The sequence below is a fragment of the Oreochromis niloticus genome, linkage group LG6 (assembly GCF_001858045.2).
Source record: "Oreochromis niloticus isolate F11D_XX linkage group LG6, O_niloticus_UMD_NMBU, whole genome shotgun sequence".
Taxonomy (NCBI): domain Eukaryota; kingdom Metazoa; phylum Chordata; class Actinopteri; order Cichliformes; family Cichlidae; genus Oreochromis; species Oreochromis niloticus.
Genome location: NC_031971.2, coordinates 18,520,055 through 18,535,905, shown reverse-complemented (window position 1 = coordinate 18,535,905; position 15,851 = coordinate 18,520,055). Strand labels below are relative to the sequence as shown.

At 37.9% G+C, this 15,851-nt stretch overlaps 2 protein-coding genes across 2 annotated transcripts in view; one reads left to right on the top strand and one right to left on the bottom strand.

The window, feature by feature from the left end:
* tet2 (tet methylcytosine dioxygenase 2) overlaps positions 1-4,849 on the top strand; it is a 29,432-nt gene extending 24,583 nt beyond the window's left edge. Inside the window, exons 9-10 of the mRNA XM_005457001.3 lie at positions 167-512; positions 970-4,849. Coding sequence (XP_005457058.1) covers positions 167-512; positions 970-2,324 — 1,701 coding nt within the window. The 3' untranslated portion in view covers positions 2,325-4,849. The remainder of the gene's footprint in view (positions 1-166; positions 513-969) is intronic.
* Positions 4,850-5,196: 347 nt separating this feature from the next.
* Positions 5,197-11,587, bottom strand: ppa2 (inorganic pyrophosphatase 2). The gene is made up of 12 exons (XM_003452234.5): positions 11,310-11,587; positions 8,757-8,821; positions 8,637-8,681; positions 8,499-8,552; positions 7,860-7,979; positions 7,609-7,695; positions 7,248-7,374; positions 6,429-6,556; positions 6,229-6,314; positions 6,052-6,121; positions 5,898-5,937; positions 5,197-5,663 (listed from the first exon to the last, which is right to left on the bottom strand). Exons 1-12 carry the CDS (start codon positions 11,497-11,499, stop codon positions 5,641-5,643), a joined length of 1,035 nt encoding a protein of 344 aa, XP_003452282.1. The 5' UTR covers positions 11,500-11,587; the 3' UTR covers positions 5,197-5,640.
* Positions 11,588-15,851: the final 4,264 nt, after the last annotated feature.

The following is a 15,851-nucleotide window of genomic DNA, read 5'->3' as shown; positions in this document are numbered from 1 at the left end:
TTGCATAAATTCAACCTGCACGTCAAGCTACTCTGCCACAACAACTCATCAAAGCAAAACTTCAGATATGGCGGATATATAAATAACAGGTTATTTATGTTAGGTTATCGCTGCTACACCCCAACAAAAGGCATTTAATTCAGATAGTATTTCATTTTTTTTTCAGGTGTGTACATTAACGAGGGAGGATAACAGAGAGATTGGAAAGATTCCAGAGGATGAGCAGCTTCATGTCTTACCTCTTTATAAGGCTTCCAACACTGATGAATTTGGAAGTGAGGAAGGTCAACAAGAAAAAATAAAGTCAGGGGCTATCCAAGTTCTCAGTGTTTTCCGCCGCCAGGTGCGCATGCTTGCAGAGCCTGCTAAATCTTGCCGACAAAAAAAGCTGGATGCTAAGAAAGCAGCTGCCAACAAGAATGCCATGCTGGAAAGCTCCAATGATAAAGGAGAGAAGGCCAAATCAAAAGCTGGCACTTTTGAGAATTCTACTCAGAGCAATCCAATGGCAGGTAGGGTAACAAATTATTTTCATTTCATAGATTACACCTTAACTTGTTCCCCCTTGGACGCCTACTGGGGTATCCCTTGTTTCCCTGGACTGAGTGGTTTCTGTTTTATTTCAGGCTTGCTTCCAGAACAAAATGAGTTGTGCATCAGACGTTAGTAAGGGTGCTCTATGCCTATACAGCTTACCAGGGCCGTATAGGTTGGATAGGTTTTATCGTTGGAAAAACATGAAATGTATTCTAAAAAAAATAAATAAAACATTACATCTTTATTGATTTAAGTAGATATATAACTTGTCATTAATGGTACAGTGTAGGTTGTCAAATGTGTCTTTGTGGGGGAAAGCGTTAAACACGTTTTTTCTTTGTAGCAACATATTGTTGGAACACTAAATTGAACACCAAAAGACCCACAAATAATGATTTTACAAAAGGTGACGCAATGGATTTTGTTTTCCAGGACTTAATCCAGGTGCTGTAGGAGCAACCCGTCAGTCATGTCAGCCACAACACCCCCTAGGGGTCCATCAGCAGCAGCAACACCACCAGAGCATTCTGCCTCCTTATCCTGGCTCAACAAATGCTGCTTTCTCCAGGTTTCCCAACCATAATGGGTCTTTTCCAAGCACTTCAAAGCCAGGCAGCATATATCCCCATCAGCCATCATCTTCCAGCCCTTATCCTTCCCCACTCCATGCAACAAACTCATACATGAATGCATCCAATCGTCCATACCTAAGTTACCAATGTAATGGAGGAATTCCCTTTGACAACTACAATCCATATTATCCCCCAAACCCAAAGCACTTAGACATGTATCGACAACAGCGGCCAGCACTTTACTCAGAGCAGCAGTATGGTGTACGGCGTTATGAGGTCAATTACCCACCCAGATATGGTGAGCCAGGCTTACAGGTCAATGGTTATAATGCCAGCAGCATTAGACCAGTTCCTCCCATGCGACCTTATGGACCTTATACTCCTAACAGCGTCTCAGATCCCCGGTTTATGGATCCCCTCTCAAGAGCATCCTCAGCCCATGCAGGCGTAGATTACACAACTGCTATGAGCAAAGGCAATCGTTTTGGAGAATGCCCAAATCCATATCTGCCCCAGAACCCTCAAATGCTGCACCCAGGCCAAGATCCTTTCCATTTGCAAATCAAAGCAGAGATGGGTATGCCTGGCCCACAAATGCTTTCTGCTCAGTCTGGCAGTATGTGTTTAAACCCTGAAACACAGTCAGGGTTAGGGTTGCCAAATGGAAGCCTCATGGGTTCCAGTATCAAGCTGGAGCCTGGAACACCACAGACACCCACCACGCCGCAAAAGCCAGAGCTGTGGTCAGACAACGAGCACAATTTCTTAGACCCTGATATTGGTGGAGTGGCTGTGGCACCTAGTCATGGCTCTGTCCTTATTGAGTGTGCAAAACGGGAGCTCCATGCGACAACGCCCCTTAAAAATCCAGATCGCACCCACCCAACCCGTATTTCCTTAGTGTTCTACCAGCACAAAAATTTGAATGAAGCCAAGCATGGTTTGGCACTGTGGGAAGCAAAGATGGCAGAAAAGGCTAGAGAGAAAGAAGAAGAAGCTGAGAGGAATGGCGGTGAGGGGACTCCTAGCAAGAGCAGCAAAAAGGGGCCTAAACGTGAGCATCTAGAGTCATCAGAGACCACAGGGGAGCCTCCTTACAAACGTTATATCAAGGCACTAATGGAGGGATCTTTGTCATGCACAACAAACACGTATGTCAGTACATCTCCGTACGCCTTCACCAAGGTTACAGGGCCTTACAGCCAGCTTGCGTAGAAAACACTCATTAAGTAGAGTCTTGAAGGTGCTATGACAAACAAGACCACAGGCACCAATGCCCTCCCATCATCCTTGTGTTGTAAAAGGAACCTGTGATTAGATGAGCTACAAATCACCTTTCACCTCTTTAACAATCAAGCTTTACCCGTTTACCCTACAAAGGTTGTATTTATTCTTCTTTGGTAACTTTTGCAAGATACAAACTCTCTGGTGCTTTTACTCTGATACACACGGATCTATTTTAGCTGTAAAGAGTGTTTAATTTTTGGTGGTTTTTATTTTTCTTTCAAAGTTTTTTGGAGATGTAATCTTGGCATAAAACACTGACTTTTTGTAAATGACAACATTCACGGTGCTAAAAAATTATGCTTATTATCTTTTATTTTAATTCAAATGCCTTCACACTAACTGCACAGATAAATGTCAGTGGGACACCGGAAATATCATGCCAATATACAAAATGCTTTTTGAAAAGCTAGTGTTTTTTAAAACACATTTGGTAATGATAGTTGAAGCTGAAAAAAGTTTTGGTAGTACCTTTAAATTATAAGATCTGGTAAAAGCATATGTCTGCATTGACAGCATGTCATTTCTAAGCAACACATTGTGACATTCATGAATTTGTAAGGACTTGGGGGTTGTATGAACAATCCGTAAAGGTGTCCATGCAAAAATTTTAAGAGTTTTATCATTTGCTGGTGCTTCTTTCACTTTCCTATGTCATTTTTACTGTAAATTGAGCCATTCTTTTATGGTGCATTTTTGGAAAGAAAAAAAAAAAAGAGAGAGAAAAAGATCTCAGTTGTTCTGGTTCTTTTTCCAGGGTTCCTTTGTTTATCAATGATTTTTTTTAACGTTCCTTACAACAGGTTAATTGAACACACCTGGTGATTGTGAATATTACATGTAGATTTTCCTGTGGTGCTTAGTAAATGTGCTTTTCAAACACTGAGAAACATGATACAGGGTAAGCTCAGTGTCAGTTTCAGAGGGCAGCTGGCTTGCTGTGTGGTCTTTACTTATTGTAATCTAACTGTAAGATAAACAGGTGAGATTTGTACAGTAAATTAATATTCCTTTTGGAATTCCTGTTAGAGATTTTTTGTTGCAAAGAATGCTAACAGCCTGTTTCACTGTATTTCTTTGGGTTTCAAATGAATCTATTCATAAGGTGCTACTCAACCTACTAGAAACATAAAATGTGAGACTCTTTGGGAGGTGAGAAGGCTTTTAAATAGTGTACAGTACAAACCTGTCATATACCTCAAACATTTGGCAATAGGATTATAACATCTTTTTCTTTCTTTATTCGTTTATTATTTTCAAAATGTTGATCACACTTAAAATTCAGGCCACCAAAAGGCATAAAAGTTCATTTCTTACTTTCTTATGAATCTGCAAGAAAGTATTACTTGAACTTGAATCTTTAATATTACTGCAAAAATCAGGGACATTTTCAACTAATTTTGTGTACATCTGCATTGCCTGTATTAATGTTGTTTTTTTCATATTCAGGGACTTGCCATTGCATCCTGAATCCCAATATGGTTCTTGTTTGTTATATTTCACACAAAATTATTTTGTGTGGAAAAATACACTTTCCTGCAGTTTTGTACGTATATTTTAGCAAGGAGAATGGAGGTAATAGTAATCTGAACATATATGCACTGAACTGACTAAAGGGAACGATATTGACTTTAAAAAAGAAAAAAAAAGCAATTTTTTGCTTATGTTACGAAGCAAGACCAGAGCAGTGATTACAATAGTTGCACATCTTTGTGCCTGTGTATACATTTATTTATAACCACTAAGCAACTGTACAATGACTTCTTCCCATTCTATTTGATTTAATTAATGTAATTAAATTAATGACAGTCACGCTAAAGCAACAACTCACCCCACTTTTCCATATTCATTTTCTTAAAGCACTTCATTTCTTTTTCAGGAAAAAAAAAATGTAATGCAGAATTTCAAAACGTTTTATTTAAACAGATTGTTTATGTGTTAAAAAAAAATAAATTATGTCACAATGTACATACCAAGAATTTGTATTTCAGGAGTAAAACTCATTCTTCAATGTTCATGTTGGTTCTTTTTGTTTGTCAATTCTACCATAGCTCTTCCTTTAAGACCCTTTTCCGAGTTAATAAAATGATTTTGGTTAGATAATCCAGAAAGTTTTTTGTAAATATTACACTCACTGTCGCTGCAATGGTTACAGTTATAGTATCACCATAGTTCAGTCAGTAGTTCTAGTTTTTTTTTAATCTGTTCTGTAAAAATAATCATATAAAAATGTTAAATTTCATTGTACAGTACCCAGCTACAGTAGCAGGTCGTTGTTGAGAGAGCCAAGGTGTAGTAAGAAATAGCGGGTTAAAAAGCATAGCCATACTTGAAGATGCTTCAGAGTGATTCTGAGTGAGTCAACATTACTTGAATGATTTTCTGGGCTTAGCTAGTATGCTCATCTCAAAGGTTAAGCCAGCAGTTCATACACACTTGGTCTTTTTGCAGTTAGACACTAAAAGCTATAAAAAAAAAAAAAGTGCAACTTTTTGCCTGTAATTTTACTTTTTTAAAGCTTCCCTAGTTCTCTTGAAGTTTGGTATGCTACAAAAGAAAAAAGAAAATCAAATTGAGGATGGGTATTAATACTGTAAGTATTGTAATGTACTGAATGCAGTTTATTTGAAAGCTGTTTATTATATCATTCCTGATGTTGCTGATATGTGGGTGTTTTTTTAAATAAAATTTATATTTATTTAAAGCACTTTTATTTGTTACTTCCAAGTTAATCCCAATATTTAAATTCTGTTTTATCCACAAGTTGAAATTTACCATGTAAACTTATAAAACACACATAATGTTTAAGATTTTCCTTTTAATTTATCCAAACGTTTACTTGTTACATACAAAGTGTGTGGTGCTGTATCTGCAAGAACAATTACAGTTGTACAGGAAATTAGAGGACTATATAAATATAAACTAGACACGGCCACAACAGTCCTTGAATATAAATACAGCATAATTCACAATCATAAAAAAGGAGTCTTTTTTTCCCCCATGACAAATGATAATTGGCATACTAGCAAAAAAATTCAAACACATGCCAATTGTGGCACCATAAATCAGATTCGACTTCAAGTCTGATACTTCAGCACAATTCTTTAGTTTGTGTGTTTCTTTTATTCAACAAATAATAGAGCGTGGATGGCTCTCTTTGAAATGGCTCCATACAAAATAAGAATGCAGAAGAATCCCTCATTAGGTGTTCAGATGTTTTGACTGTATCCATGCTGTTTTGGGAGCGTCAGACAAAATGCCACTTGTCCACTGTGCAAGAAGAGGTTAAGAATGGCAAAAAATTCTTTACAATGTATATCATAATAGTTAATCTTTTTTTTTTTTTTTTTAAATTGAACAACTGTTGCAAAGCAATTTCCTTGTGTGGAAATCCAAGTATGATTCTTGGAATATGTTCTTCTTTCTCACTTTTATTTATTTATCGATTCATTTATGTAGCTAGAAATATATTAATAAATCCAAGTAATTTCTTTTTAAACTTACCCTCTGGAGACACAGGATGTGCGCTGCCAAATGCAGGAGCCTGGAGAATGAAAATATAAAAATAAACTTATCACATTTACTCATCGTGTGGCTTTATATCTTACTGCTGCAATGGCTACCAATAGTGTGAAACAAGAGCTAGTGAAGTTCTTACCGACTGGACTACTTCTCTGGCCTCATCAGTGGTACATCTGAAAGGGCTATCACAACATAACGTGTTTTTGCTGAAGAAAAAAGCAAAGAGTAGTGCTCATTATACTTTCATAGCCAGTTACACCTTTACATCATATGCAAACACATAAAGCAGGAGTTTTGTCTTCAACTAACTTACCAGTCAATTCCTCCAGTATTTTTTTGCTTCTGTACTAGTGCCCTCCAGTGCTCGTGGGTGGACTTAATGATCTCAACTGCAAAGTCCTATCAACAGAGATGGAGACTATTTTGCTTTTTGCTGCCTCTTTCGCTAACTACATGGACTGCAACTAGTAGCAGACTGTCATGTCATATCATTGTTACAAAGGTAGTACGTACCTTGTCTTTGAACTCCCCATTGAATCCAAATTTATTTTCAGGCTTTCCATCCGGCACCTTATATTTCCTAAACCACTCAACAGTGGCCTCTAAATGACCGGGTCGGTTCTTGCGGACATCCTCTATACCTGCAGAAAACACATTCAATAACATGAATTTGGGTACTAAATTGTGCAGCAAATATTTAGTGAGAAAATTTACAGTTTCTAAGATTATAATTTATGACAGAATGCAGCTATACAACACTAATACAACAACAGGATTCAAGTTAAAATGAATGCAGGGTTAAAAATATTTAGAACATGTTGTATGAGGTTAAGAAATGCATTAAACATGCTGGCTAGGGTACAGTGTGTTTTGGAAAAGACACGTTGAATATAAACACAACAATGTTTACAGCAAAAACTCCACAGGGTACAGACTTTGCCAAGTGTTTTAACTACAGAGTGCAAGTCTACTTTTCTCCCATGATGTCTGTGTTGGATAAACAATCAACTGAATCTGAAATGGCCAGGTACATTAATATCTCGCTCCTGGTACGTGGGCAAATGCAAATCTGACAAGTAGTGCATACTGGCTGCACAGCTAACCTTAAACAGCTCTACATGTGCTTCATTTTCTTGTATAGAATAAGCAGATGAAAATGAAATGGTATTTTTGAATCAGGGTAGAGAGCAGATCACTTTAATGCAGATTCAAAATCATTGTTAATCTTTCTGCTGCCATGAAACTGTAAAATAATTACTAACAATCACTAACGTATGTTAAATTAATTACATGTTACCAGTTCTTGACCTTTCATCAGTTTAAAACACTCACTATTTAGATTTTTGGCATCAGGGTCTTCAGCATTGATAGCTATGACCTTCCAGTCCATTTCTCCTTCATCAATCATGGCCAAGATGCCAAGCACTTTTACTTGGATCACCTGACCAGTAGAGCACACCTGAAGAACCAAAAAACACATAATAAATCATCAATTAATAAAAAGCAATACAACATAAATTGCACATGTATATACACTCACTGACCACTTCATTAGGTGCACCTGTTCACCTAACTGTTAACACAAATACCTAAGACTCATGATTCATTAGATATGACTTGCTAGCAATCCTAGAAAGGGGTACCTAATAAAATGTCCCTAATAAAATCAATGTATAGTTTCAAGTTGTATTACTTGGGTGCCTATGTCACAAACGTCAATGGGGTCATTGTCACCACAGCAGTTGGTTTCTTTGTCTTTCTGGCCTGGGTCTTCCCATGTCTTCAGTTCAAGCATGTAAGAAAACAATCATGCAGGTATTTGTAAAACATAATTATTGGAATATATTTAAATACAAATGAACTGCAGTACTGTTATTTTGAAATAGATATGATGAAAAAGAAGAAGAAGAAGGCTTAATGCATCTCATACTGTGCTTTCCTCACCTGTGGAAGTGCCCCATAATTCCAAATGTAACCTTTATGGGGAAATATGTTGGCAACATATCGGAGCTTTCCTTTCTTTTCATCCTGCTTGATCGGATTCAGCGGTTCCTTTATCGCAATCTGGGAATTGAAGCAATTATGAAGGTGTGTGTTTTTATGTACGTGTTTGTTGTTTTTCCACTGTTGAAGCCCAGCTGAAGAAACGAGGTAAATAACTTTCGCATCATAAATGTCAGGAACTCCCCAAACTTCACTTTCATGCTTAGCTAGCTAGCTAAATGAAAACAGCTTCAGGGCACTGCTATTCTAACTTCAGAAGTGGGTAGCAACTCATTCCATTACATTTTAAATGAGGTATAAAGTTCCTTGTGGTGAGTTACATTTAGTTTTGTAAGTCAGTTACAACTCGAAAAGCCACATCAAATGCTTATCTAAAGATAAATAAAGTATCTTCCAGTTGTCGTTATGCTATCTGACTTATAAACAAAACCATGACTACGATTTCTTAAAAACAGATGACTGTGCATCATAAGCATTTTTGCCAGTGCAACAGCAGTTGTCATAGGGTATAGTACAATGTAATGTATGATACCTTACCTGTAGCATGTATGTAGATGACTGTACTTTATCTATTCTTACCTCCATTTTAGCATTTGACCATCTTGGTACCTCCACCACCATGTTGTAGAGCACCTGAGAGAAACCAAGAAAGCCAAATACATTATCCTGATTGTTTTAGGTGGTAGAAGTGACCTGAAACACTTAATCGAACTTTACCTCACTCTCACTCTTCTTGGACTTTTTAGCAGGTACATCATTTGCCTTAAAAATTAAAAATTAAAAATGGTTACAATATTAGATTCAAGTGAAAACAAACCTTTGCTATCTAACCCTTACCTGTTCTGTCTCTGCTATTAGTGGAATATCGTGGAATGGCGAAATGTATTTCCCATCTGAGGTTTCTAAAAAACAAACAAAAAAACAAAAACAAATTAAAAGGTAGCAAAGTACTTCTGTGCATAAACATTTTACTCTTAACACATATTTTACAATCTGTTTAGTGTAGGGAACAAAAACTTAAATCTTGTTATTTTTTGGGGTGAATGGATATCTATATATATATCACTTTCCACACAAACATCATGAGAGATGTCACACAACAGTTTTTCTTAAACAGACTGATCAGCATAAAATACAAAGAAAAAAATCATGATAATGACAATGATGTCATAGTTCATATTTCAAAGAAACTGGGGTGTCATTTGTTCCTGGTGTTTAAAATCATAAGTATTTCACTCAGACAGTGACTGTTTACTTGGGCTTTTGAAGTGGGGGTTGTATGAGTTTCTGATGAGTCAGTGTTACCTGCAGTTGACCGCAATAAGCACAACCTCAAGCAAAAAGGAGAACTGACTGGCACAGAAATTTCCACTGCTTTAGCTCCGACTAGGAAGCTCTTCACCACAAGGAAGTGAAACTTTAACGTCCCACCAGATTCCATTGACCAAAAACAGTTATGTTACCTCCCAAAAACATAAGGTCTTAATTAACTGCCACCTCAGTCGGTTAGTGAAAATGAAAAAGTCACACCAAGTAGACTAGCAACCCCTGTTTTGTCCTCGTGTCCACAAATCAACAGACTTTGGTGTATGTTGTCACACGCAACAGAACAGAACACAAATATATACTGTCGAGCCTTTAAGCTATTACTGGTGCAGGAAAACAAAGCTTCAAGGGACGAGGTTACACAACTCAGAGAGTGCAGAGAGGACAGACACAAACCTTGCAAACACTGCTTTCCAGAAGAACTGCTTTACAAAACACAACATCAAACTATAACAGTATTAATGACACTGTTGGCTAATATCTTTTGAAAACATATTTTAATTGATATACTGCCCAGTCCTAGGTACACTATTACTCCACTTTCTCAATGAGAATGAAGGAAACTAGAAAGCTTTTCAGTTTCAGCTCAATAAATCTTCAGATACTATTGCTGTTAATCTATTCATTGATTATTACTATTATTATGCAGGTCGAAAAAAAGACATTTTTAATTTAAACTGCTCAGTCTTCTGACAAAGTTTTATTTGACTAAACAATAAAATATCTACATAAATCACAGGCATCAGTCCACCCCTTCTAATGTGGCCAAATTTTTAAGAAGTTCCTGTTTTTGGCAGTGGATTCAAGTAGAGTTACTGACAGTAACAGGAAAAGAACAATTACTTTTCTAATGCACAATGCCAAAGCAATGTTCAATTCCAAACACACTCTCAGGTGCACGTTTTACAGTGCATTTCCATGCATGCAGCCAGAACGTTAGTGCACCGCAGTGTGCATGTTGTTGCTGCATGTCTGCAGTCCTCTGCTTGAAACATGATGATTCAAATGTTACACAATTTGCTTTAAAATTATGACTGAAGTTCCCACTTTTTTTTTAAGCAATTAATATTGTGAAATGCAAAAATGCATTCGTTTCCAGTCCGGTTTCCTCATTACTACCATGTGCACACTAGAACTTGAATATTCATGTTTATTTATACTTGCATTTTCATTTAAAAAGTGGCACTTTTACATTTTCTGGTAATTTACTGATCCAGCAGTAAAGCCCTAACAGTGAGACCACAACACATTTTAATACAGTACTCCAAGAAAACAGTGCCTTGTACTGTGAACAAAAGGGACTGTCCCAACTCCCCACACTCCGCTGGCTTGGGTTTAGTGCCATTCACAATCTGGACCAGAATAATTTATTTTAGTCTCTCAGCTTCTCTCTTGCACTCTCTTATCACAATAATGTTCACGATTTTACGGATACTGTGGTGTAATTAAGGAAGCTAAATGTATTATAGATTTGTTTATTTAAGTTAGGCTTTTGTCACTGGAGTTCCCTGCCCAGCTGTAGATTGCAATCACACAGTTCCACATCCGAGTTCGACCCGGGTGCGGTTTGGGGGTCAAGAATGCACCTTGGCTGTGCCTGAATAAAGTTTTATATCTGGTTTCATCCCTGTTGTTATGTTTTGAGAAAGAAAATTCATGATCTACAACACAGTTCGACTTAATCTGATGTGTCTGGATGATAGAAATGCATCCATTGTTTTGGCTTTGCTTGAGGTTTTGCATGGCTTGCATCCACGTGACCAACAAACAGGAAGTACACCCCACGAGGAACACACACCTCTTCCTCGTTTCTCCTTATGCATACTTTCAAAACACGTGACAACGACGGCTAGCATTAGCGGGATTTTGACACTGAAAGCAAAGCCGTAAAAGAGCCGCTTGGACAGGAAACACAACTCAAAGGTCAAACGTTTACCTTGACCTGCAGGTCGACTTATGGTTATCACACGGTCAGACTCCAACCCTTGTGACTGTGCTAACCAGCTGCAGCAATTAATGCAAAGACAGGCATGGTTTCTTTCACAATGGCGGCAATTAACTTACTAAAATAAAGCCGGTAGTCGGGAGAATTCTGGTGTCCTCTCTGCTCCGTTTGATAGTGCATCGTTTTTCTGAAATAATACCGGTGCGAAACAGCTGCTGCTTGTGCAATAACTTTGCGGCTAGAAGCGGAAAATGTGCCGAAAACTGTCACCAAACAGAGGGCCGATGAGCGTAACATCAGTGCTCTCATTATACACTTCTTACTTCCCCCGTCTTAGTTCCTGCTTCCCGTCCACCAGCTTCTGCTCCAACAGCCTTGGAGGGAAACCGCGGGCTTCCGGTCAGCGCGTTTCAAAATAAAACACCCCAAAGCTGCAGACGTAGGGGATGAGTTATAGCGTTTGTGTAAAATCGGTAGTTTTGTGTGACGCATTTTCTACATGAAGGTGCGACTGTGCTGTATATTTTATTTATTTTATTTTTTTATTTTTTTATTTTGCACTCTGAGACAAATTTAGGCAGTGACCTACATTTGACCTGCGTTTAGTCTGTTTTATTCACACAGTCTCCAAAGTGTAGAAGCCTTTTTTGTCTTTAACACGATCGTTTTTTTTATTTAGTATACTAGTGTAGTGTCACATATTAGTACCCCGGTCTCTCATGCCTCAAGTCTGTTCAGTCGTTCGTCTATTACTAATAAATTGGTTTTATTTTATTAAGAATAACTCGCATTTTAACCGGAAGTCGTTATTTCTAACTTTATTTTACAATTTGTGTAGCAGCCACAGAAAGGATTGTGGTAGCATATACTGTGTATGGGTAGCTTTATTTTTACTGCCCCCTAGCTGTCGTTCAGGTATTACTACTTTTTTCTTTGTTTTTTCTTTCTGTCCCTTTTACCCCTTTCCTGCCTGCCAAGCTTTGAAACTGTTAAATTACACATGTACTGAGTACTAATAGAAATAATAATTATGGAAATAAGCAGATTAAACAAATCAAAAGAAAAGAAAAATACCAACTAGAGGAGCCTATAGAGAATTTATAGAGCTCATCTTGTAAAAGCAAAGATGTTTGGCACAACTGTGCATTCAGATCATTATTCTGATTGCAAAAGCTGCCAGACAGGGCAGGGCAGGAAAAGAAAGGAAAAACAAAATTGAGAAAACCAAAGTCTCATCAGAAATGGTCTTAGTGGAAAGGTGACCTTCAAGACGCATTCTTAAGGAAGGGAAACAGGGAGAAAAAGTTGAGGTATTCCAAATTACACAAAACTGGATGGAAAGTTGGTGGTAACGGGTCTTATGGAGGGATGACTCCAAATGTGAAATATTTGGTTCAAATCATCTCCAATATGAGGATGTCAAGAGATGTACAACTCAGCCAAGAACAGAAGAAAAATCAGCTAACATCCAGAGAAGAGCTTTGAATTACCTTCAAGAAGCCTGAAGAACAATTCCCAAAACGACTTAAAGAAATGACAAGAAAGCTGCCTAAGAGACTTCAGGCTCTGTTGAAGAGTTAAGGTGACCATACCAAATATTGACTTTCAAGATCACTGGACTTTTACAAACTCTGATTTTGCCTTACGCACTCTATGTCCATGTGTGATTGCACATGTTTTTCCCAGCGAATAAATAAAGAAATACTATAGCTGTCAGGGATATTGTGGATTTCACGTTGGTAATTTCAACGTCATGAGATCAAAGTCTTTATGTATCCATTGTGCCTTGAACAAACAACCATCCCATTCCCCTTGATGTGTTTCTTTTACCGCTCTATAGGTCAGCCTCTGTTCAAACAAATGACAAACATAGTTTATGAGGAGCCATAAAAGCTGGTTGATGTCTTTGATATTGTTGCCACCCCCACTTGGACCCTGAACTTCACAAGTGGAAGAATGGATGGATGGATGGATGGATGGATGGATGGATGGATGGATGGATGGATGGATGGATGGATGGATGGATGGCTGGCTGATAAAAATAACAACTGTGTTTTAAGGCCACAGATTTTCCCATAAGTCTAAATTCCCTCGCAAATGTAAACTCTCTTACATAAGGTCAAACAAAGCCACACCTTTAAATGACAAGATGTCACACTGGCTCCTTAGAGCGAAGCAGTTCAGCTTACAGGAGATAACTTTGTTTACACACTTGGACATTTGTTTACAGTGTTTGATATGGTTTACTTTATCAAGTCCGCTTGGTTACGTAAGACTGTGCACTGAAGTTTGTTTGACTACATTCAGCTCTGTGTTTCTTTCTCTGTTTGACAGAGAAGGAAATAATTTTTGTGAGGCACCCAGTGTTCACAGGTCTAAGAATAAGGGGTTATGAAAAACACTGAACAGGGTTTGCCTTTATCCCAAAGAAAACTAATGGGGAAATCATTTGTGTTTAACACTTGAAATTTGACTTTGCTAGATCATTTCATTAGATCATTTGCTAGGTCATATTTGTAAGGCAGGGTGCAATAAGACAGATGTATCTGGAACTGATATCAGTGAAACAAGGTTTAGTAAAAAACAAAATTTTAAAAAAAACAGAACATGTAATAAAGTATAATACAATTATATATCAAATTGATGTAGACAGATTGGGTTTGTTTAGTAATAATTTATCGACAACATTAGTGAGTATAAAAAATTCTGGTGTTCATCATTTCACACAAGACAGAGTTTTATTGTTAGTCTCTTAAATCACATGTATACACTTACCAGCCACTTAATTAGGTACACCTATTCAGTTCCTGATTAATGCAAATATTTAATCTGACAACTCAATGGCAGCAACTAAATATATTTAGACATGTAGAAATTATCAAGGTGACCAGCTGAAGTTCAAACTGAGTATCAGAATGAGGAAGAAAGGTGATTTAAGTGACTTTGAACGTGGCATTGTTGATGGTGGTTCCAGGTGGACTGGGCTGAGTATTCAGAAACTTTTCATCTACTGTGTTTTTCCCAGAAAACCATTTCTAGGTTTTTAGAAACTAGTCTGAAAATATCCAGCAGCAAAAATGTCTTGTTGATCCCAGAGGTCAGAGAAGATTGGCCAGACTGCTTTGAGCTCAAGGCAACAGTAACTCAAATAATCACCACGTGTTACGCCCAGTGTATGCACAAGACATTGAACCTCGTGGCAAATGTGCTACAGCAGCAGAACTACACTGGGTTCCCATCCTGTCAGCTAAGAACAGGAGTGATGGTAGAATTGAACAAGCTCACCAAAATCGGAAAACACATGATTGGAAAAAAATGTTTCCTGGTCTGACGAGTCTCGATTTCTGCTGCAACATTTGGTGAGGTCAGAATTTAGTGTAGACAACATAAATGCCAACGAGCCCATCTTTGCTTGTATGAGTGGTTCAGGTTTTTGTTGGTGGTGTAATGGTGTGGGGGATATTTTCTTGACACACTTTGGGCCTAGCCAACTGAGTGTCATTTAAAGCCACAGCTTACCTGAGTGCTGCTGCTGACCATTTCTGTACTTTTATGTCCACAGTGTACCCATCTTCTTAAGGCTGCTTCCAGCAGGATAAGACGCAGTGTCACAAAGATCAAATCAACTCAGACTGGTTCAACATGTTACTGAGTTCACTGTACTCAAATGGCCTCTATAGTCACAAGATCTTAATTCATTAGCACACTTTTGGAATGTGGTGGAACAGGATATTGTCATCGTGGAAGTCCAGCTGGCTCATCTGCATAAACTATGTGATACAATCGTGTCAGTATGGAGCAAAATCTCTGAGGAATGTTTTCAGCACCTTGTCATATCTGTGCCTCTTAGAATAAAGTCAGGTCTGATGGAAAAACTGGATCCAATCTTGTATTTGCAATTTTGTAGGAAGTATGGAATATGTTATTTATCACCTTTCAAGAGAAAGATTCCAAATAGCTTTACAACAAAATACCAGAGCATTTTTTAAAAAAAAGACCCCCCCCCCAAAAAAAATAATCTTTTTTTTTCTGTCTGCAACCCAGGATTATGGAAATAGTTCAGGAATTTGACTGAATTAACTGAGTCCACTCACATTATATCAGTTTGCGGTAGGGTATCTTATTTAGATGTGATGTCTCACCAAAGCACTGCCCAACCTTCCTAGAAAAAAAACTGTTTGTGGGTTTGTGTGTGTGTGAGCACACATGCATGGGTGCATTCAAATAAGGAAAATGGGAAATTCCAAAGTGCTCGCTCACAGGGTGTCGCTTTATTGTTAGGTATTTCTCCAGAATATTGTAGGGTCTTTAACTCACATATAAAACACATTAAGAAGAATTTGGTTGTGATTTGGTGCTATATATAATAAATAATCCTGAATTGAAGTGAACTAAATACAGTGTATGCATCTGCAGAAATTGTTAGTTTTGCTGGAGATGAGGAAGATGTCTCTTTGTGTCTCCAGCTGTATGACTAGAAACACACAAAATATTCCACCTGGCAGGGAAGCTGGCCAGAGGCTGACAGAAGCATGGACATCTGATGCCAGGGCATTATCAGTCCAAATGAAAAATCCATGCAAGTATCAGCTGTGGAGGAAGAAAGGGTTAACTTCTAGGTAGAAGGCACACCCAGAGAACCAACAGGTTGCTGACAAGAA

Coding starts and splice junctions, on each gene's coding strand:
- ppa2 (XM_003452234.5), bottom strand. CDS start 11,499: ATGAGAGCACTGATGTTACGCTCATCGGCCCTCTGTTTGGTGACAGTT. Junction 8,822..11,309: donor CGACTACCGGCTTTATTTTA/GTAAGTTAATTG, acceptor TTTGTTTTTTAG/AAACCTCAGATGGGAAATAC. Junction 6,557..7,247: donor TGATGCCAAAAATCTAAATA/GTGAGTGTTTTA, acceptor TGTTTTCTGCAG/GTATAGAGGATGTCCGCAAG.